The sequence below is a fragment of the Rhodnius prolixus genome, unplaced genomic scaffold (genome assembly GCF_049639745.1).
Source record: "Rhodnius prolixus isolate KJV_2025 unplaced genomic scaffold, Rpr scaffold_1, whole genome shotgun sequence".
In the NCBI taxonomy this organism is placed as follows: Eukaryota; Metazoa; Arthropoda; class Insecta; order Hemiptera; family Reduviidae; genus Rhodnius; species Rhodnius prolixus.
The window spans coordinates 67,598,713-67,620,502 of record NW_027411581.1 but is presented as its reverse complement, the minus strand read 5'-3'; the positions used below and the strand labels follow the sequence as shown (position 1 = coordinate 67,620,502).

The 21,790-nt window shown below is 37.7% G+C and overlaps 2 protein-coding genes across 4 annotated transcripts in view; one reads left to right on the top strand and one right to left on the bottom strand.

Annotated features, from left to right (window-relative positions):
• The window catches only part of LOC141446276 (G-protein coupled receptor GRL101-like), a 153,284-nt gene that overhangs the window by 117,448 nt on the left and 14,046 nt on the right, over window positions 1–21,790 (top strand). For all 3 annotated transcript variants that reach the window (XR_012453613.1, XM_074112807.1, XM_074112808.1), the window contains 6 exons: window positions 7,152–7,256; window positions 9,660–9,779; window positions 16,648–16,770; window positions 16,864–16,962; window positions 18,796–18,954; window positions 20,578–20,727. Coding sequence is in view for 2 of the 3 variants with exons in the window: in XM_074112807.1 (XP_073968908.1) it covers window positions 7,152–7,256; window positions 9,660–9,779; window positions 16,648–16,770; window positions 16,864–16,962; window positions 18,796–18,954; window positions 20,578–20,727 (756 nt within the window). In the remaining variant the exon portion in view is untranslated. The remainder of the gene's footprint in view (window positions 1–7,151; window positions 7,257–9,659; window positions 9,780–16,647; window positions 16,771–16,863; window positions 16,963–18,795; window positions 18,955–20,577; window positions 20,728–21,790) is intronic.
• LOC141446282 (uncharacterized) lies at window positions 13,033–15,133 on the bottom strand. Its single transcript, XM_074112816.1, has 3 exons — window positions 14,944–15,133; window positions 14,193–14,516; window positions 13,033–13,445 (listed from the first exon to the last, which is right to left on the bottom strand). Exons 1-3 carry the CDS (start codon window positions 14,989–14,991, stop codon window positions 13,122–13,124), a joined length of 696 nt encoding a protein of 231 aa, XP_073968917.1. The 5' UTR covers window positions 14,992–15,133; the 3' UTR covers window positions 13,033–13,121.

The window sequence follows — 21,790 nt, the reverse complement described above, 5'->3', positions numbered from 1 at the left end:
CTCGCAAATGCCTTCCTATGGTTTTGTTTATAGTTTGAACAATATTATGAGCCAATCAAAAACTTTTACTGTAAACATTTTTCCCCCAATTTTAATTGAGGATACTTCATGGAGAGGGCAGAATGAGTGGGAAGCTCCCCTCAAAAGTGGTAAGGAATTAAATATATAACTCAAGCGTTTTAAGTCAGAAGAGAATTCGTAAGTTCGAACTCAGAGTAGTTAGAGAAAGTCGTGTGAGTCTTCTCAACAGGAAATAAAAACGAAAATAATTTTCGTTTTCCCTTAAAATTGACGATTCCGGAGCCACCTCCAAATTTGAAAATTTGGCGCGATTTCTCTGAGAAAGTGAATAAGACATCTGATGATGTAATCGTAGCATTTCCGGTTTGCATCTCACAGTGGAAATCTTGCTGCTATCGCTGTGTGAAGAGTTGGGGCTGAAATTATGGCGCTAAAATTCAGCAAAAGAATTGAAAGGTGCAGCTGGTCTGTGCGCCATTCTGCGGGGCCCGTGTGCATGTTTACCCCCTTGCTCGGTTAGTGAATAATGCATGTTAATTTTACTAATTGCGTTAGGGAATTAAAAAATGAGTATGGCTTGCTGGTGACGTAATTCTGTTGGGATGGCAGTGTGGTAGGTTAACTGGGTTAACCCTGATAAATCTGGTGATTATTCCCGGTCTTTTTTTGGGGGAGGGCGGGAGTTCACTCCATGGTACAAACTCATCCCCATCCTCCCTGAATATTCTGAAAAGAAGTCTCCCTGAAGAGTGGACTCTTCTAGGAAGAAACTGCCCTGGATCTCCAGGGTGAACAGGGAGTCTTCTACTCCCTCTCCCTGGTGAAACTCACCAACCTCCCCAAAGCACTTTCTATGCGTGTGGCTTGCCCAAATCAAGGGGACCACGCTTGCAGGGTAGTCCTAGAAGGATTGTGCAGGTGGTCTGGTCGCTAACGGCCGATTTCCTCACCCTCAAGAAGTTTGGAGCTGTACAGGAAGCACATGCATCCTTCATACCCTGGTAACTGTCAAGGAGCTCTAGAGAAGTCTTAGCTACAGCAACTTTGGAAATATAAGTTGTTAACACTCACACAACTTTTCTATAGTTAAGTGATTAATGCAAGTCAGTGCAATCAAAACAATAGAAGTACTTAACGGATTTAAAATGGACCAGAAGAATTGCCACTTAGGCCCTTTACAAAAAAAATGGAGAAAATTTTGCAATTTTAATGATAGATGTTGCAAGATCGAGTGCAGCAGACAATAGCTTTCAGCTGTTTAAGGCCTTGATTAACTAGGTGGAGTTTTGCGTTGAAGGAACAGCTGCAGTGGTTCCCCTTAAACTGTAAATGTTCCTTTTTTACACTTCCCCACCGGATGTGGAAAATCCTCAATTAGTTTCCATAATGGAGCCAATTACTCAGTCAAGATCCAACTGCGCCGTTTTTCCTTTATTAACAGATCGGCGGTCATCAAGAGGGTATGGCTGCAAGTTATGGTACCATTAATATTCTGGAGTGGAGATGGTCCAACGCCGTAGGGTATATCCTGCAAGGGTTGGCAGCTATCTAGGTCGAGTGGGGGGTTTCAGGTCGACCTCACTCTCTGGATTTTGAGCACCTACTAATGCCATTTCTCTTTTATAGTGGAAGAACTATAGGGAAGGTGGATTGAGAGATCGGCCGTGCAGTGAGATGGCGTTGCAGTCAACGAAAGTCTATTATGTCAGATCATAGGTTGCTGTGAAGTTCTTCCATGGCTAACTTGATCTGCCAAATAGATTTATTTATACCCCTTTTTGTTGTAGATTTAATTCGTTGGATTGGACCAACTGGAATTTACAATATGGCAGTACCTTCTCTTGCTAGTGCAGTAAGAGAAGCGGTCAGAGGAAACACGACTTCCGCTAACCTCTAATCTCAAGGATCCGGCTCGCAAATTTTCCAACACCCTCTTTCAGCGGTCTTCCTCAATCGGATTTCCGGGAACAATGTTCCAAACGGAAGATGTTGGCCAGGTTTCAAAAAAATCTTTCCAGCTTTATTTTCAAAAATTCCAAAAAAACTAAAAACTCTCTCCATAAAATAAGTTAGAACTAGCGGTTGATCGATTTTGTTCCAAATTATGGCTTCCACTGTCGGCACAAATCTAGTTTCAACTTCTGGCGATTTTACATTTTGTAATTACAGCTGTACACAACATACAGACCAATTCCTGATGATTGACTGCAGAATCGATAATCTAAACGAATACCATGAGCCGAAATAGAAAGGAAAAACTTGTGCCTTTAAAAACCGACCATCGGCGAGAGAGGAAGTGACGCAAGTTACATTGGTCCAGAACTCTCTCTCTTAAGCTGAGCCTGATGCCTGTAGTTAAGCCGATAAAAACAATGTTTTCAATTTCCATATAATTCACCGCGAACAATAACAGAGAGACCTTATTGTTATAAAATCTTCTTTTAATATTAGTGCTGTTTGCAAACAACAATACGATTACAAACAATATCAGATAATCAGTGATAATTGCCCTCTCTGGGGGGCTTAGCAGCTAACCATTACAGTTGGCAAAACTGCGTGTGAATTATGTGAACTTTGTGTACAGATGTTTAAACGTTTTGGTTGGTAATGCTGTTATGTGTGCGTTCTCTTAAATGCTCTTGAAAATTCTTTGAAAGATTTCCCTTCTTGACGAAAGTTACATATAAGCTCAGTTGGTAGAAGAAAAACATTCAACGTTGAAATGGATCAGCCTTTTGTCGATTGTATTTTCCTTGAATAGTACTTTGTAGCGGTAGATTTGAGAAATACACATTTGGGTTTTCAGAAAACTTTTCAACCAGCAATAATTACTGGTCCTAGGCCTTGGATTTTATTTAATGGTTAACATGAGAATTTTATGGTGAAGTATGTTCGCTAGTCGCCTCCGTCCACGACACCTAGATTGGGAGTTCAGGACGTGAAGCTCCGCCTGAGAAAACAGCTGTTACTTTACTCACTTTTCACTTTATATTTGAGTTTTATTATTTTATTCAAAATTAATTAAAGATAAATTAAAATGACTAATTAACAAAACTTCTGCAAACCATCTTTCATCTTAAAAAAGATATAAATATGTAAGTAGTTCAAACAATTGTGGACAGCGTTATTTCAGCTAGCACCTAACCTTACCATTTAACAATTAAGTTTTAAAGAAACAGAAAAAGGTTACAATTGTGGTTACTATTACTACGTTTTCGCCGACATTAGGTATTAACCAAGAAGGGTTATGTTTTTAATAAAATAATACTGTGAAATCGCAATGGAACAATCAAAACTTAACTTGAACGAAGTAGTTTAATAATGTGCCAGCTAGAACTCGCTACTGTTTCTATTATAACTGTAATAGTTTTCTATTATTGTTCGTTTAGTAGAAAAACTTTTTAATTACTTTTCTTTTTGTTAAAAAACTTGCGCTTTGTAAGTACAATAAAAGTTACCATGTTATCTTATTCACAAAATGTTTACGTACCAATAATATGGTACAATTCAGTTAGGTTGGCAACAATGTGTAATGGTTGGTTTTATTATTCGCTGCGGGCAAGCACACCTGCGTTACCTTGTAACAACCCTGAATACTCCATTGTACCAGCGTACAATATAACATATTTTGTACCTTCCGTACAAATTCTGAAGTTAAATAAATAACTATTTCTTTCACTCTGAGTGGATACCCTCACGTTCTTTACAAGAATATAAATATGGTTCGTTATTTTGTAGTGGTTACTGGAGTGGCTAAATTGGTGATACGGCAGCGTTTTGAATTATATTGATCAATGGAATAGCGTAAACCTTCTAATAACCTTACTGTGTTAAAATCAAGTAGTCATCGGTTTAAGACGTTATACATTGCGCTTTTTCACCGAACAAAACAAATACTGAGGTTCCAAGTACTACTTCCAAGTTGTTTTCAGAAAATGGTCCCTTCAATTGTGAACACTAAATCAAAATCGATCTGATCGTAACTTATCGATCAAAATCTCCCAACAGGAAATAGCGTTCTACTGAGTACTTCCTCTTTTTTGAGTATCCTCGAAAATGGCTCCATACCTGTTTTAAACTTCAAATATTTTACTGCATCCAACCATTACTTTAAAAATCAGCTTAAATTAAATTTGAAAAAGGATAAGACAAAACCTTGGTTAGAAATCGACACGAGACTAATCATAACTCGCAAATATCACTCTAAAATCGAGATAGGCCAACCAAATTCTTAGACAATTCTATCTACCCTCTTATTAGGTGTGCGACACTTCAGATAGAAAAACTAGACTTGAGATGAATGGCGGTAACTCGACTATGTGATCAAGATTTTCTGAGCACCCAGCAGCATCAGTAGTAGAAGAAGTAGAACTGGATGCCAACAAGACCATGGACATGCTTCTATCCAAAACAGACGTTCGCATATAAATTCTCACGAATATTTGTATAAAATTTACATCATCTAGACTGAATATATAATAAGAAAACCGTTTTAATATTCATTAAAATAACAAGATACACCTCTAAATTCAAAGTAAGATCAGAATTTTATTCAGATGGGGGGCGCTTTACTCGTTCTGCGCATGGCTGTTATTAAACCACCAGTGAGAAGCGGCCACTGCCTCTAGTTAACATGGGAGTAATCATTAAAACTGTTTTGCTTTGTGCAGAACCAATAAAATTTGAATAATACATTGCGCGGTTATTGAGTCTAAACATGGCGGGGAGCACAGTATGATTGGCCCAGACTGATTGCTTGAGTTTCCAGTACCTGGTTTTACAGTTCTACCAACTGTGGGCCTACCCTCATCACAGCTTGCAAATAAACTTAGCAAAAGTGATTTGTACCCAGCTGGACGTAACCAAATAGTGGCAATCACTCCGTGCATGAAACAACTCTTTCAAAAATCACATTTTGACAGAAAAATAAAGCTAACAAATCTGAACACTGGCACTTATTTCTTTTACAGATAGGTTAATAAGGCGCTTCTAACTTTTACAATTTCTTAAACTGAAATCAATTTACTTCTTAATATAACATAAAAAAAGTTTGCAGAACGTAGGTTATTGTGTAGGGAACTTTAGGTTATTGTGTAGGAAACTTTTTGAGGTAATGGCAACACTGATATTAGAATAGCCTTAAACAAAAAATCCCTCCCCTAACACAAAAATAATTTTAATAAAATTTTTAGATTTTCTCGTTGGTAAATCCATAAAAGTGATTAGAGAATATTTATGGCATGTTTCGAGGAAGTGAGAAATCAATTGTCACTCATTTTAAAGTTCTTAAAACTAGGAATTTCAGCACTTAATGAAAACAAGTCTCAAAATATCACCTTCACTCTACGGCGCATTACTCTTCCTCCAGTCATCTATAACCTAACACCTCTACCAGTAGTGAACGTTGCCCGCTACCTTGGGCTTTAGCTTATCCCGAAGACTTTCTTGGAACCCCCCACACTAGACTTAAAAGGACAGAAATGAACAGACGATATCGACTACTTAAAAGACTCTTAGACGACAGATTAAAACTTTCTCTAGACAACAAAAGACTAATTTATATTTCTATTTTGAAACCCATCTGGGCCTATGGAATAGAGCTGTGGGGTTCCAACCAAACGCTCCAATCTCCAAAGGATTCAATCTCTACAATCTAAAATACTTCGAACGCTCCTTTTTATGTCTCCAACCTGATTATACACACTGACCTTAACATTCCTTTTGTCACACAAGTTGCTAAAACAAGATACAGAAAACTCCACTTCAACCTGCAATCTCATATAAATCCTCTAGCTAAAAATCTTTCTTCTAGAACTCTTCCTGACAACCCGGACAAGACGTCTTAAAAGACAGTGGCCTCGTGGTCTCCTCTCCAGTGAAGAGAGTGGCTAACCATCTAATATTTGAGAGTGTTACCACTGGGTAACTTCTCCACTCGTTACTTATCATTTGTTATTCGATTATCACTGTTACTTATAGCGCTAACCCATTTGTAACATAAATAAATGCAAAAAAAAAGAAAAAAAAAATTCAGCAACTCATTTAATTCCACTTAAAAGGGCATAATACATAGAAGCATACATAGCACAATAAAGTGGCCATTCAGATTGGCTGAATCTGTATTAAGTTTAGTAGACGTTCCCTCTTCTGGACGAAATCGAAATGTAACGTTTGAAATTGTTATTCTCTGGGTGTGGCCCCTTTGAATTACTTCATAAATATTTTTTGTAACTTTGTTAAACAATAAAATGCCAACTAATACTTTTCAAATTCAAAATAACAAAAGTATTTTAACCTCTACCAATGTTATTGCAATTGAGGGCTTATCTCTCTCTCTCTCTCTCTCAACGGTCCACGGAAATACAAAAGTAAAGATTGATGATTATCAACTGATGCAAACGGCAGAACTATTTAGTGCCGCAGTTTGCGAACGTTACGGCCGACTAGACCATTCTGTAAAATCAGGGGAATTGGGAGAGGGGGCCTGGAGCAAAATGGCCAATTACAACTGTTTGCAATGTTTCATTGCCCTGGCGGACAGTAAACTTGGTTTTAGTCCTGATTGGTTACTGGATTAAACCATATGTATGCTGATTCATTCAACCAACAGATTTTGGTCGCCTAAAATGATTACTTCAATATCGCTTGAACGATTTCAACTTTACTAAATTGGTGCTCAAATTAATCTTTACACACAGAGCTTAAGTTATTAATTTCCCGTTTCACAAATTTAATAGTTTAGAAGAAAAATTCATCGTGCTTAATGACAGGGAAATAGATTTTCTAATTTTTTCTCAATACCAGTATTACAATCGTGAAAATTATTAATTCATTGGTTGAAAATATGGTAGTATGAGAAAAAGATTCAGGAAAATGGAGAAAATTTTGGGAATTATTTTAAAGCTTTGTCGATTTGTGGTTGGTTGGGAATCGTTTTGAATCTGTTTAGAAATACCCCTAAGAAGTAAAAACTCCGAGTCCCTTACTAAACTGGTATTCTTTTCTCGCTATTTAATTTTTCAAATTTTTAATAGATACTGTATTTACTCTGTAAAAAAATAGACATCTAAGTTGAATATCTTGTGAAAGACCCTAAATTTTAAAAGCGTTTGTCCTCTTTGCTGTTCTAGGATGTCTTCCCAACGAATTCCGATGCACCAACACTTGTGTAGACCTGGTGAAGCGCTGTGACCGGAAAGCCGACTGTCCAAATGCTGAGGATGAACTGGATTGCAGTAAGTTGCAGTAGTTTGTTGATTTTCTTCAGAGTTATGGAGCGATTTCTCATTTTTGATGGAAATAAAACAAAACTACTTTGAAAACTAGCCAACCTTACTTGTATTTTACTATAACTTGGAATGGTTGAAATCCGTGCCAGATTTGTAAAGCGCCAAGGCACCGTGTCGCTGGAGATAGATTCTTCTGGGTGGTCTTTGATCGTCAAGTCTTGGGAACATTGACTGTCTGGCAATCAAATTCGTGTGAAACTGTGGCCTGCCCTCTCGGCTATGCAGAATATCCGTTCGCTCTGCCTTCTACTCGGGTAGACACCTTGATTCTTTTAAGCAAACGGATGTTGATTCCTGTTCCAATTCTTGAACTACGACTTAAGTCTCTGGGATGACTATATTCCATGATTTGTGGAACCTTCTTTGGGTAGACATGTTTCAATATTTTTACGTTGATGGCAGTACAGTCAAAGATGAATCGTTTTATTAGAGCTAGAAGAACAAAGGAAGACTTTTCTGTAGAGTTCGTACTGAACGATGTTGAGACGGCAACGTAAACCAAGAACAAACATTTTAGCATGGCGCAATTGGCGTCAACCGGTCTCTTCGTGGCAACATCTTGAAATTAGCATCTCAAATTGGGAGAGTAGTCAGATCTCTGCAGTTGATCAACTTTTTGCGTACCCTCTGAAATCAAGCTTGTATTCTTTATAATTTAAAAGAATTTCGCTAGCAGACTTAGGGGAACACTTGCCAGACAGAGGATCGTATAGGTGCTTTCAGAAAGAAGAGGAACCAGCACGAGAAGTGTTGCGACAGTGCGAATGGCAGGAGCTGAGTGCAGCTCTGAGGGAGACGCTCTTACTTGTCTTACTGGTCCAGGTAGACTAAACACGGAAACACTTTTCTGGAAAATAAGCTTCCGCGAAATTGGTGACTTTGATTTTAAAAGTTTTGGAAGCAAAGCTGCTGTGTGTTAAGCAGACAGAGAATAGACTTCAATCGCAACAGTTTTGCATTTCCTTAGAAGCTAGCTTTACCAACTCTTTGCCAATGAGTTTCCATTAACGTCAATGTTGACTCGTCTCCCGAGAAGAGGGAAGCACTGTTGTGAGAGGCTGTAATGTTAAAGTTTCACCGGGGCGGCCACGTTAGCTTTAGGAATGAACTCCTTGCCATTATCTCTACCCACACAGCAGCAGAAGTGAAATGCGGGTTGACATCCAATTAAGCGGGTCGAATAGTTAGAGTTTTTGTCTCGAGTCTCCGGAATGTGCTGGGAGATCCATCCATGTTCTCCAGAGTTTGTTTACCACAATATAGTGGGAGGACTAAAAGGGAAACACAAGTACTAATACTCTGACAACTGGGTTTGTACGCCCGCCCGCCGCCTGCTGAAAAAACAAACAGTGTTGCCATTCTGGTTTTTGTTTCTTCTTATTTGTTAGAGCTGTGTTGGTAACAGTGCCCGTTTTTGGAGAATGGATACAAAGCAAGTAAATATTCAGCTGTAGAAGTAGAAGAGAGATCAGCTGTGCAGATCTTGTTTGGGAAATGTACTTTGCAGACCGTAGTTTGCAACTACTCCTACTACTTCCGCTTTCCACCACTCTCAACGCACACACTTACAAATTTTTCTAGAGAAAAATAAAGTAAAAGTTACTAATTCGTGTGAAATAATGTATATACGAGATTTACAGAAAAGCGTACAGCAAAATGACCAACCCATCGAATAGTTTCAGTAGAGGAATATTTTTCAATCTCGATTTTGGTGAGTTCAATTGAAAATCTTTCGGATTTTGTGTTGAAAATAAAAGAAAAATCGAAAAGCCGTTCAGTACAGATGTACATACTGTGAAATTCTTCCTAATTTGACTTTTCTTTATTTATCCTCAATATTTTAAGGATCGTATGAGAAACAATAGGGCAAGCTGGCGACCTAGGCTGGAAACATAGTGGAACGGCGAGCAAAGCGGCGAAAACAAACACTCTCTATAGATAGCGTTGATCTATCTTCGCTTTGCTCTTCGCTATCACCGCCGCTTTGCTCGCCGCTCCACTATGTTTTCGCCAAACCTGCAGATTGTTGTCCCTCATTCCCTTCAACTGCACTAATGTTCCTGATTGATTCGTATTCAGAACAACTTTTTTTTTGAACACCTAATAATGGCCCCAAATCTGATATTCATTATCCTTCTCAAGTTGAACGAACTTGAGGTCCAAAATAACTGTTAAAAAAGAGAGTTTCATGAAAGATAAAGGATTAAATTCATACCATTCTCTGCCAAGTTATTAGCAGCTACAACTTGATTCTAGAGCTTAAAAACGAAACCAACCAATTATTTATTTTTATATAATTTCATTTTATTCACTAATAATGTTTATTGATTACCTGTGCTTGATTTCTAGAAACGTACACCTGCCCGACGACGCATTTTAAGTGCAACAATCACTACTGCATTCCCATAGACTTGCTATGCAACTTTGAAGACGACTGTGGGGACAAGTCCGATGAATCTAAAGACTGCAGTCAGTATTAACAATATCTTTCCATTATTTTTCTTTTTTTTTTCTTTTTTTTTTTGCTAGTAATTTAAACTCAGTGCATGGGGGAGGAAGTTAGGCGTTACGTCGATATGTGATGAAGATTAAATAGCCCGGCGACACTCTGCAGCATGTCAATGTTGATGAGTGCAATTCAGATGGCGTGGTGGACTGCCAGGAATGGCAGTGGAGGTCTGGAGTCTAGGGATCAGAGCAAGTAGAGAGCGCTGAATGAATGTGCTTTCTCTCGGCGAGTTCCGGAGCCAAGATGCGGTTATTTTGAGGTTGAGAAAATGGGATTGAGTCAGCTGTAAACATACTCACCACTACTCTCGCCGGTCTAACTCACGAATTCCCTTCTTGTAAAACATTAAACATGAAATCGTCTCCATAGCAATTTAAAGATTGTTTTTCGTGGAAATGGAGGGAAGGCGAACTTCAAATTGAGGAATTCCCTTCAAACTCTTAGTTTTAATAACTAGGATAACCTTCCTTTTCTAACCTGCATGGCTCTCTAAAGGGAACCTATTCGTTGCCGCTCCTAGAGGTACCCTAATCATGTTATCCAGGTAAATATTTCCTGTAAAAGTTTGTACATTTAATGTTTGTAATCTCTATACGATGTTTCAATAAAATTGTAGGAGAGTTGTTATTGAGTAAATCTTAAAATACAGGAAAATGCCCTTAATAGGCTAGGTCACTGGGAAAGGGGTTTTCAATCTCACCCTAGTAAGACCCAGCTTTATTTACATTGGGGGGAAAATCGAATAATCAATATCTTCCAGGATAAACGGTGGATTAAGAACGGATTAGTAGATCGTTAAAGTTTCTTGTTCTAGTCAGCAAATTAGACTTGTCCAAATATCAGCAGGCGTTTTATCTTCTATTGGCAGAGTCTTAGAAACAATGGAGAAAACTTGGGCCATCTTACCAAGATGATGTTATGGATATATTTAATCTATGGTTATGAAACTTTAGGTCTCGCCTCGGTAAATAATGGACAACCGCCTGTCCAGTAGAGTAGTAGCCTGGAGTGAAACATTTTGGAGAATCCAAAGAAAGTATACCATTTTTCAGTATTGTTTTCGTATGTTTTACTTACAGATATGAGTTTGAGACGCCATGGTAGCCGAGCGGTTAAGAGGCGAGACCTGTAAAGCTAGTATGTATTGTGGTACTGGGTTCGATTCCCGGTCTCTAGGCCTTGGATTTTATTTAATGATTAATAAAAGAAATTTACAGTAAAGTATGCTTGATAGTCGCCTCCGTCCACGTCACCTATTTTGTGGCAGTTGGACGTAAAGCCCGTCTGAAAAAATAGGCAGTTTACTTTACTTTACTTTTTATGTGAGAAATTTTTAGTTTTCTAAGTATGTTTCCTAGTTGCCTCCGTCCACGACACCTAATTCGGTTGTTAGATGTTAAAGCCCGTCAGAAAAAGCAGGGATTACTTTACTTTACAGGAGATTTTGTTTGCATGATATGAAAAAACGGGAAACCTTTTGTAGTGACATTGTCAATGGCGTACAAGTGTTATAGTGAAAAGATGACAGAACATTGATTAAAGCGGGAAGGAAGTTTACTTTGACATGCTTTTTGAACACCTGAGAAACCTTGCTGTAACCTCCTGTAGAGTCAAGCTTACAGTCTAGCCAACCATTCCGACGTGAAATTCATTTTAGGGCCATTTCCAGGGAGGTTTTTTTTCAGCATTCCGTGAATTAGTAATTGGGCAAGTTACCTGCGGCCATACCCAGTACTTGAGTGCCCCAAGTGGTTCAAATGGGAACTACGGTGAAAATCTGTTTTGAACTTTGGACTTTCCCTTATTGTTATTCTCATCGCTCTAAATCACAAATTTTCTCCAAGTACATTGAGTCATATTTAATACTTACAAAGATTAGACATTTTGTGGCCTTACATAACCCTGAAAGTAACCACATAGCAAAACCTAGCGCAAGCCCACCCCGACAACTGCTCTGTAAAATGAAGTTTTCTGAGTACGTGATGATAGGAAAAGTTATAGATCCAAGCGTTCACTTTACAGACGTGAGTTTGCAACGTTAGGTGAAATTTGCGACTGTGTAAAGCATGAATAATTCTTATAATTCTTCAATGTTGAAGGCCGAATAATTTAAAGCTCACAACGACTAAAAATGTGCTATCTGAGAAACTTACTAAACAAGAAAAGCTTACGTTCCTAAGTATAACTTACAATACTAAGCAAAGTTTATAATCGGAAGTAAATAAAACACGAAAAATTCGTACAGTTTCGTATAAGTTAAGGGCAGATACGATAATGTAAACAATAATGCATAAAAATGAGTTATCTTTTATTTTTTTGTAAGTATTGATAAAAGATACATATACTATTGTTAAACATTCGATAGTCTAATACTTTGAATAATGCTAATCCTAGTAGAGCTTTGTCGGTTAGAATTGTAACATTTTGGAGGTCGTGTGTAATAATATTTGTATGAATCAGCATGTGGCAGAAAGTTTTCTGCCATGGCTAAAGATTAAAATGGAAGTTGATGAACAGTAGCGAGGCGAGCAGAACAATGTTTTTTACGCAATTCGGCTTAAAACTTGGCAAAAAGACGTTTGCAAAGAGACTTGGTGGAATACATTTTGAGTTAAGGAAACTAATAAAGTTTTAGAAAATTATATGGATTTTATTAAAGTATAATAAGCCGACCCCGAGAAACTGTTGGAAAAGTTTTTGCGAAAGAAAATTAAGTGTAAAGTGCTGACTTTTCTTGGTAGTATACAAGTTTTCTTGATTAAGTTTTTCTTTTTTACTTTTAGATCTTCCCTTAGAGAAGGGAAAGTATTGCTATCGAACATTTTGAATTTTCAGTGGAAATAAAAATGTTTTTGTGCGACCGCTAACTCGAAAAAGTTTCTTATACTATTGATTGTTCTGTCTGTCTGTCACTCTGTATTTTGTTCCAATTCGACCATCACTCGACGTTTTCTCTTGTACTTTGCGCTGTCATTGGCGGATTTCCGCCGCCATGTTTTCTCGTGACCAAAATTGATAAAATCACCTGGGGAAAATATGTACTGAACCATACCATCACCCCCCCATAACACCTAAGTGAATGTGATACTTGGGTGGTGGGGGAAGTCTACAGAAATATCCCTCCAGCTACCCCAGCCTGCAGTAGAGATAAAGTCGCCATCCTCCGCCTCTCGGATTCTATTCTCTTACAAATAGTAGTTCAATAAAAACAAATTTCTACTGAAATAGTTTTTTTACTGCGTTATTTTGCTGGAGAACGTTTACAATATGGAGTTAATCCCATCTATCCAATTCAAGAGCTACTACTGTTTGTAAGTCCTGGTAGGTTGCTTACCAGAAGGCTTGCCTGGCTGAACGGCCGGCTGTTGTGATTTCTCCTGTGCCTGTCCCTCTCGAGAGGAGGTCCTCGACGGATACAATGGGTTGTCCATGAGCTGCTGTGAAGCAGGAGGGTGCCGTTTGAGCTGAAGCTGTTGTTGCTGTAATGATTGGCTCAAAGACTGTGGATTCTTCGCTGCGCCCATTTCAGCTTGTTGTTGTGCAGCTGAAGGCCTCGCCTTTGGCGGCCTTTTTTCGGACCTTTGCGCATCAGCAGAGCCTCCTCTTTTCCGCATCATTGCCGTCACCTAGGTAACAAACAATCGGGTGTACATTTACCAGGAATTTACTTCATTTTTCTGGGGACATTACTTGTTATACTTTTACTAACTACTTATGAGCAAATATTAACAATATCTCCAATTTTACCTGGGGTCTTACTCTATTGCTAAGTAAGAGACGGTGGTATCGTTATCGTGCTGATTTTCGATTTTGAAAGGTTACATTGTACCCGTTTAAATGTAGCTCCATCATTTGGATTTTGAAAAAAATTGATAGAACATTGTAATAAGGAGGAATCGTGTGGGTATCCACACCGGATTTGGTTGATCTTTTTCTAAAGTGGCATCTACAGCTTTCTCTCGCAGTTTGCCTTGATTTGTGTCAAGATGTGGATCCCATTAGATTGGGTCTGGACCCTTGGATGTGGTCATCAGGCCACGTTTCTAGTTCGGCCTGTGGACACTGTGCAAGCACTCGTGTACATACTTACTAACTTACACCCTGGCCATCACATCCCATGAAGGGCCTGAACCTCAACTACCATGGTTTTCCAACCTTCACGGTCCCTCGCAGCCGTTCTCTAACCGTGCAGGGCCGACCGCCTCCACATTCGTCTTCCACGTCCCTCAGCCATACTATTCTCTGAAATTGGATTAAAAACCCCAAGGAAAGGACAAATCCTAACCGGCTACACCATCCAAGGAGATCTTTCACCCAAGCATCATACCTTCCCCCCCAAAAAAACTCGAAGATTCCAAACCTCAGCTACCTACTTGTTCCTTAGTTTTCCTAATCGCTTCCTTCGGCTTGGCCAGCGCTTGCTTTAGTGTTTTCAATGAGGTATGCTCTTCTGGTGATTTCCTAGATTTAAAGAAATCAAAAACTTGTTTCGCCACCTCTGGCGAACTGGTCGGCTTAAAACTGCTAAATCCTTTGGCTCTGAAACCGTCCATATCACTGCTGCCGAATATGTTTCTGTTGTTGGTATCCAGTAATTGGTTTATGTTCACTTCAGCGTCGTATTTCAAGCCGCGAGCATCAGTTTCGTCCAAAACGTTCGACTGACGGCCCAGTCTTCTGATCCATTCCCATATCACCTGCAACACATCAAATGTTTTAAAAATTCCTCTTAACTGCTGGTGAGAGATTCTTTTTCACAATTTAAGATCCTATTAAAGGATTAGGTAATTAATGAGGGATTTGCCTGCGTCAATACTTTGTTTGTCTGTACCCAACTAACCCGCATAGCCACGCCCTGAAGAAGACAAAAAAAATTTGTCAAAAGGTAGTTTTTGTTTTATTTTTGACCGACCGATTCCTCGCTATTCGAATCCTAAAAATAAATAGTTTATGGTTAATAAAAGCTAATACGAATTCCGTCATAATGTTTCGAAACAATGTAGTGTGACTCAAATGTTAAGAGAATTGAAAGAGAATTTGTGGGTTCGAACTTGCGAAGTAGTAAAAGAAAAGTCGTGTGAGTCTGCACACCGGATGTTTCACTTTGAAGGACATAAAGCATACCTTATTGTGTTTGGACAATCTGCAACATTCAAGATGGATTCCATACATTTTTATATTATTTAATTTAATTTTTTTTTTTCCGCCTAAAATATAAGAACTACACAACCATGGCTAAATTTTGTATGCAAAAGTTGTAGTTTGAGAATTAAGGAATTTCTGTTTTGTTTGAACCAAAGGGCGTTTCTATGGAGTCTGGTTATATTTATAACAAATATGCAATGTACATACATATGTTCCAACCGTTATATATAATGAAAGTATTGCTTAGACCAAATGTTAAGAAAATCTGAAAAACCAAATTTACAGAATAGACTTTTGAAGGTTTGGAATTTTCCGGGAAACGGCATTATCGATTATTTTAAAAGTTAGAATCGAATTTCCCGTCAAATCGCTGGGGGAAAAAAAGAAAATTCTATCCAATAGGTACAAAAATCTCCTTAAACCAAAACCTTATTGTTTAAAAAGTTAAGTATAAGGGTTGATTAAACGTTAATAGGTACACAAATCAGCTAGTACCCAACATTTCATCCATACTTCAGCTCGTAATTTCAGCAATCTAGAAACGTTCGAAATTAATTTTACTGCATGAATAATGTTTAGAATTTATTAGTGGTCATTCGTTACACTTGTATCGTTCATTTTCATTTACAAAATATTTGTTCAGTAAAGAGTAGCTCACCATTTAACTTAAAACTAATATCATTAAATCTTTAAAAATCGTTAAATAACAGCCCCTGTGCAAATAAACAATGGCGGAGAACAATAGGCGGACATGAAACATGATCCACAATTTCCTTTTACCCACTTCCCAAGAAAATAACCATTATTCCCAATTTTCTGGTTACCCTTACATTATTAGTACAGAAAACAAGACATTAAGCGAGGAAAATCTTTTATTTTCCAAGTTTTTATTAAGAAATTTTTTTATTGCATATTTAGAAACTTCATTGAATACCTACGGAGGGAAAATTAGTAAAAAAAAAATAAACTTTTATTTTTCATTAAAATAATTACTAATAAAGTATTGGCCAATCTCAGTGAAGAATGGAAGTGTGAAAAGTAGGTTGGTTGAACACAGCCAATCAAGAGTGAGATCTGTTTATTAAGCCACGCCTACCCTCCCATGTATGTCACACCACGCCCTCTTCGGCCCGTAATAAAATGGTAGCTCTGTATTTTTCATTTTTTCTAGTTTCTATTACTTTTGAGAAACGAAAGTATTAGCCAAATTTATTTAAATTAGGAATTTTTGGCTACCGAAGCATACGAGAGAGCACAACTACGAGGTAAACTAGTGTAACCAATTTAATCGAACTATGAACTCAAACTGACGATGTTTACTTCCTACTGCTGCACTAAACTTGCGCTTAAATCGGATGTCAAAGAAAAAAATCGATAAAGCATGTTGGTATATGAATTTTGTTTATTACTTTTTAAAAACCTGTGCATGAATAGTTTGATAGCTCCTAATACAGTCAGTCTAACTTAAATGATGTGCTACTCTTTGCTGATCAAATATTTTGTATTTGTAAATGGCCAGCATAAGGGTCTGTGACATCTCATAAATTCTGAAAAATATTAATGAAAATTTGGGTACTTCCTGATTTGTGTACCACTAGGAACCTATAGTTCCCTGAAATTTTGATATGGACGCATTACTTACTAGATAAAACCTCTTAAGTTCCTCGCTCACTATTGTTGCAGACCATCGGCAGTGTTGGAATCTGGAGTTCCGGTGTGAAAACGGAGAGTGCATCCGTCCTGGTTTCGTGTGCGATGGTCGTAAGGACTGCAAGGACGGTTCGGATGAAGCTCTCTGTGCTGAAGGTATAGCTTATCCTATTTTTTTTAGGGAAATGAATTTTCTGAAAATTAAGAAAACTTATCAAGAATCTTTGCTATGCTCTTCTTTTTTTCCAGATGACTTCGTGATGTGTCGCGATGGATCGCGCGTACATCGCTCGTACTGGTGTGACGGCTGGCCGGATTGTCCTGGCAATCATGCGGACGAGTGGAACTGTAAGCACAATGCTTGTCTACTCATTACCATAATAGATGAAATTCAAGCATGTCCCCTGCACCAATGGTCAGCGTACAGAGATCGCTGCGATCTTCATGGAAATCAGTAAAGGTTCAGGAGTTGAGGACGAAAAACTACATTGCTACCAACATTTGTTTCTTACTAATAAAAAGTATCGACATGAGGGAATCGAACTGGGGACCCCCCACTTACATTCCACGCTTTATGACAAGCACCCGCCCCCCACCAAACCGCAGAGGATAAATAATCCTTTTTGGACTTTAGAAAGCATGCCTTCGAAAAGCCGAAAAACTTAAACAAACATTTTACTGAAGTTAAAGATGTAGCATCTTTTACAGACTTTTGTGACTCCAGCTGAACCCAGAAGGTTCCCATTTAAGAAGTACCTTCGAGTGAAGAAGAATTAAGAGCGTCAGCTCAAGCATTAGACTTTACCAATCCTGTCAGAAAAGCAAGCACTAATTTTGGTGGAGAAATCAAAGCACTCTGTTCACCTTTGGACGCCATTAAATGTAGGCAACTTGTTACCAGAGTTAAAACAGCTATTTAAACAGATCTGCTCTGTCAACTGCGGCGTGTAGAATCTCAGAACGTCCATTTCCGGTGAGCATTAAAAAAATGTAATACCGCAATACTTCCTCTTGGTAAAGGTAAAGGAAGTAATAAAGAATAAATTGGTAGCACAAATATCCAGGCTTTTTGGGTGGTTCCAGAAAGCACTTCATATTGACCTGAATCGGTATTCAAGAGTTGTGAATAATATCTCCATGGCAATGCATTGAAAGCAGGTCGGTCAATTGAATATATACTTCCGGAAGATAGAAATGTTCGGGAGAGATGCCAACACTTCCTGCCTGCCAGTGAAGTAAATAGTACTCTGTCCTTCCTTCTCACAAAACCTTCACCACATTCGCTTCTTGCTAAGTACACCCTCCAAGCATTTCATTTTCTGATTGACAGCCGATATTGCTGATTTCCAATTCCTGGAAGATGGATATATTATATTTTATCTCTCTAATCTGAATAACTGCGTTCCAAGGAGAACATTCCGGTCCAGTCAGACCGCCTAGGACAGGACTTTCTCAATGCTCCAGATTCTCCCTTCATTTCTGCGATTTTTTGGTGCACTGTCGAACAGCTAGCAAGGATTAGTACTTAGAATTTGGTGTTTAGTACGATGCTCTTTTAATCAGGATTGGTTATCCTTCTCATCTTGAAATTATCCTGCATTCATTACTTGATGGTTCCAAAAACCCAAATAGCGTAGGAGGTGTTTTCTTTACGAGTAACCCGACTTTAAACGAGACAAGACCAAACAGACGTTCTAAATATAAAGTTCAAATTATTCCGCAGAATTAATAGCCATTATCATCTATCCCCGTAAATATATTGAGGATCTGCTCTATTTTTGGCAAAACTAGATCTCAAATCGGAGAGATCACCCCTTTTTCTGGCAGGAGTGTCAAACTGGCGACCCTGTTGGAACACGATGTTCTCAAATAAGTGAAAACATAAAAAAATGATAATATAAAATTTCTCTGCTACCTTCTTTTCTGGCCAGGGCTCAGATAAACATAGAGGGTAGCCTTCATTTGGAATTTGGAATTGGTTAAATACAACGGAAAAATACCGTTGAATTCCAGTTCATCTAGGTTTCTACTTTTCAGTATCTATAATCTGCTTTTAAGGCCAGGGATGGCTAAAAATTTTAAATCTGCATGATTACGTTAGCTTCTCTTATTGATAGAGTAAGAGCCAGTAGTTTATTATTGTAACAACTGTATGGTACTGCTATTTCTGTTGCGGAACAGGTGAAGTTTGCGACGGCCCCAACGACTACAAGTGCCCGAACGGCCGCTGCATCAAGAAGGCGAACATCTGCGATTCCCAGTGTGACTGTGCCCCGCACAACGGCAGTCTGGAGTGCGCGGACGAGATGAACTGCTCCAAGTACTACCGATCTGTCCATGGTAAGGTGTGGTGATCTCTAAATAGTATCTAGTCTGGTCACTAAAATCTTTTCCCCCATTTAAGGAAGAATTGCACAGCCTTCGGGAGACCGCTGCAGCATCTGTCCCATTTGTTTTTTTTACTGCCAACACAGAATTCTTTTCAGTTACTGCAAAGTACAACCAGGACGCAGAAGTAAGCCTTAGTTGGGCTTCAGGGCAAAATATAGGGGTAGTCTTTTATGTAGGATCCAGATCCAGCATAATCTTGACTCAAAATGGATTATATTATCCCCTTGCGCTAATTTGGATTTCACAGATGCTACTTAACTACTCAACAATGTAGCCGTAAAGCACATTTGGGACAATACAATCAGCAAGTACCCAACATTTCATTCATACTTCAGATCTTACTTTCAATCATGTACAATAGAAACGTTCGAAAAAGCTTATGTTTTTTATTCAAATCTTAAAACAATATCATTTGAGCAATTTTACTGCATTAAATTTTCATTAATTTAGTTAAGAATTTATTAGATGACACAGATCCTTCGCCATTTTTATTTACAAAATAATTGTTCTGCAAAGTGTGGCACCCATTTAACTTAGAATGAATGTAATGTCAGGTATCAAACTCATTAATGCAGTGTTTTTTAAAAGTGAAAAAGTTATAACCGTAAAGTTTTTCAACATTGCGCTCATTCGTTCTGTATTGTGAACTGGTTGACATTTAGTTGATACATATTTGAAGTTGAAAATTGTAGGAATTGAAAGAAGATTTGCGAACACTAGAAGATTGTTTTAACATTAAACATATACATATCTTCTTTTATTTTATTACAGAATAGTAATCAGGAAGTGATAGTACAAAATTTGTGAGAGTAATCGATAATTAAATTATCGATGGGAATAAATGGCCTAGATATTCTCATCATTCAAACGAGTAAAATACTGCCTTCATTGCAGGTCTAACGAGTTTTATTATTCTGTTACTTAGCCGAATCCACTTTGTACAGAATAAAGAGAAGTAAAAAGATAAAGTGCAGATTAGTATCATGATAAAAGCATAGTTAGTTGACAATGTGGCCGCAGACATCAGCACCAACCAAACCAAGATTCTGTCTCGGCCGGTAAATGTAACCACAGCTGTGTTCAGCTCACAATATCTTTAATGGGAATTCTTTCTTCTTGAACTTTAGTTAATCTATCTTTTCAGTCCAGCCATTCTTGATTCTTTATTCAATTAGTCTTGATTGAAATTTAATTTCCTTTTCCTTCATTTAACCTTCTAAACGTGATTTATTTCTTGATCTATTGACAAAAATCAAAGGCTTTAATGAATTGTATAATTCATTAGGATAAATTAATTGAATATTCTTTTCTTTTGGCTATTATTCGTAAAAGAAAGTATTGCTATTGCGCACATTTTTTATTCTGAATTTTCACAGAATACCCCCCTCCCAAAAACAAGAAAAGCATACGTATAACCTCCCTCTGAAATATTTTAGATAGAAATTTTGCTGAATTTTTAAAATTTCAAAAAACAAGCTGCTTTATTTAATCCCAAATCTTAAAGCCCAAAAATGTCTTTTAGAACTCTACGTTGTCTAAACTAAAAAAAAACTTAAAACTCTTACTTTGCAGGCGTAACGTCTTGTTTGGTCGGCTCCACGCTCACCTGTACTCTGCCTGGACATTCTCGATTGAGCGATCGATGTATCGCCAGCAAATACATCTGTGATGGTTCCAATGATTGCCACAATGGCAAGTACCTCTCAGATGAATATGGATGTCGTAAGTAATTTTTTTTTTTCTTAGTGGATAAATATCTTCGCAGATGCATTTCAGATATATGACGTATAACTTTTACTGCCATCATGTCGAACTAACTGTAGTGTTAATTATTACGTCTAGTGATAGTAAACATGAAACCTAAGTGTTTTTTTTTTTTGTATAAAGTCGCAAGTACGTTTTTTTAATTAGAAGAACGGTAATATCTGTCTTTTTTTATGCACATATAAAATTTGCATTAAAAAAATATCGTGTGAAGCTTGCGCTAAGATCAAAGAGAATACAACTAGTAGCCCTGACGACCATTCCATCAACCCAGCCTCAGCACGTAGGACCTAGCTTTTTTTTTTTGTTAACATCTGTATAAATCTCTAACATGTTTACATCTCATAACTGCGTTACATATTTTTATTCCCAAATATAGAAGCAAGGATAAATTTTGTGAACTTGTAGGATTTTCTATGAAATGGTGCAATTGACACGGAAATAATATTCAAAAAGCTCAATCAGAGTTGGAAAAAGTTTTTAGAAAATACACTCTTGAATGTAAATATAACTCAATAATAGAAAATCGCCGATGGCTCAAACTTTATAATTTTATTTGGGCACCATAGTGTGGCCAACCGTATCTTAGAGGTAAACATTTCTCTATCGGAGGAAACCTTACATTGAGGTTTCTGTTTACTTTTTTGGGATGTTTTCGCGAATTCTCTAACGATTTTTATTGGATGCTTAAGGCACTCACGTTCATCTACAATTTTTATTAATAAAAAGTAAAAGTTGCTGATGATTCATTTAACGAAGGTGGTGAATTCCCTGTAAAGTGCCATTTTGAATGTTCAAGTACAGTCCTACTGCTTACAATCGAGTAAGGAACGGTAGTACTATTTTACCAATTTGTCACAAATCGATTTTGAATGATAACGCGCAAGTTAATAATAGCATTGTAGTCTTAAATTGCAGTTAAAGACAGTAAAATATAGTTTTTGAACGCTTCCAACAAATGAAAAAATGTAATCTTTTCCCTACTATTACGTAAGTGCAGCGTATTAATTCGATTATTATA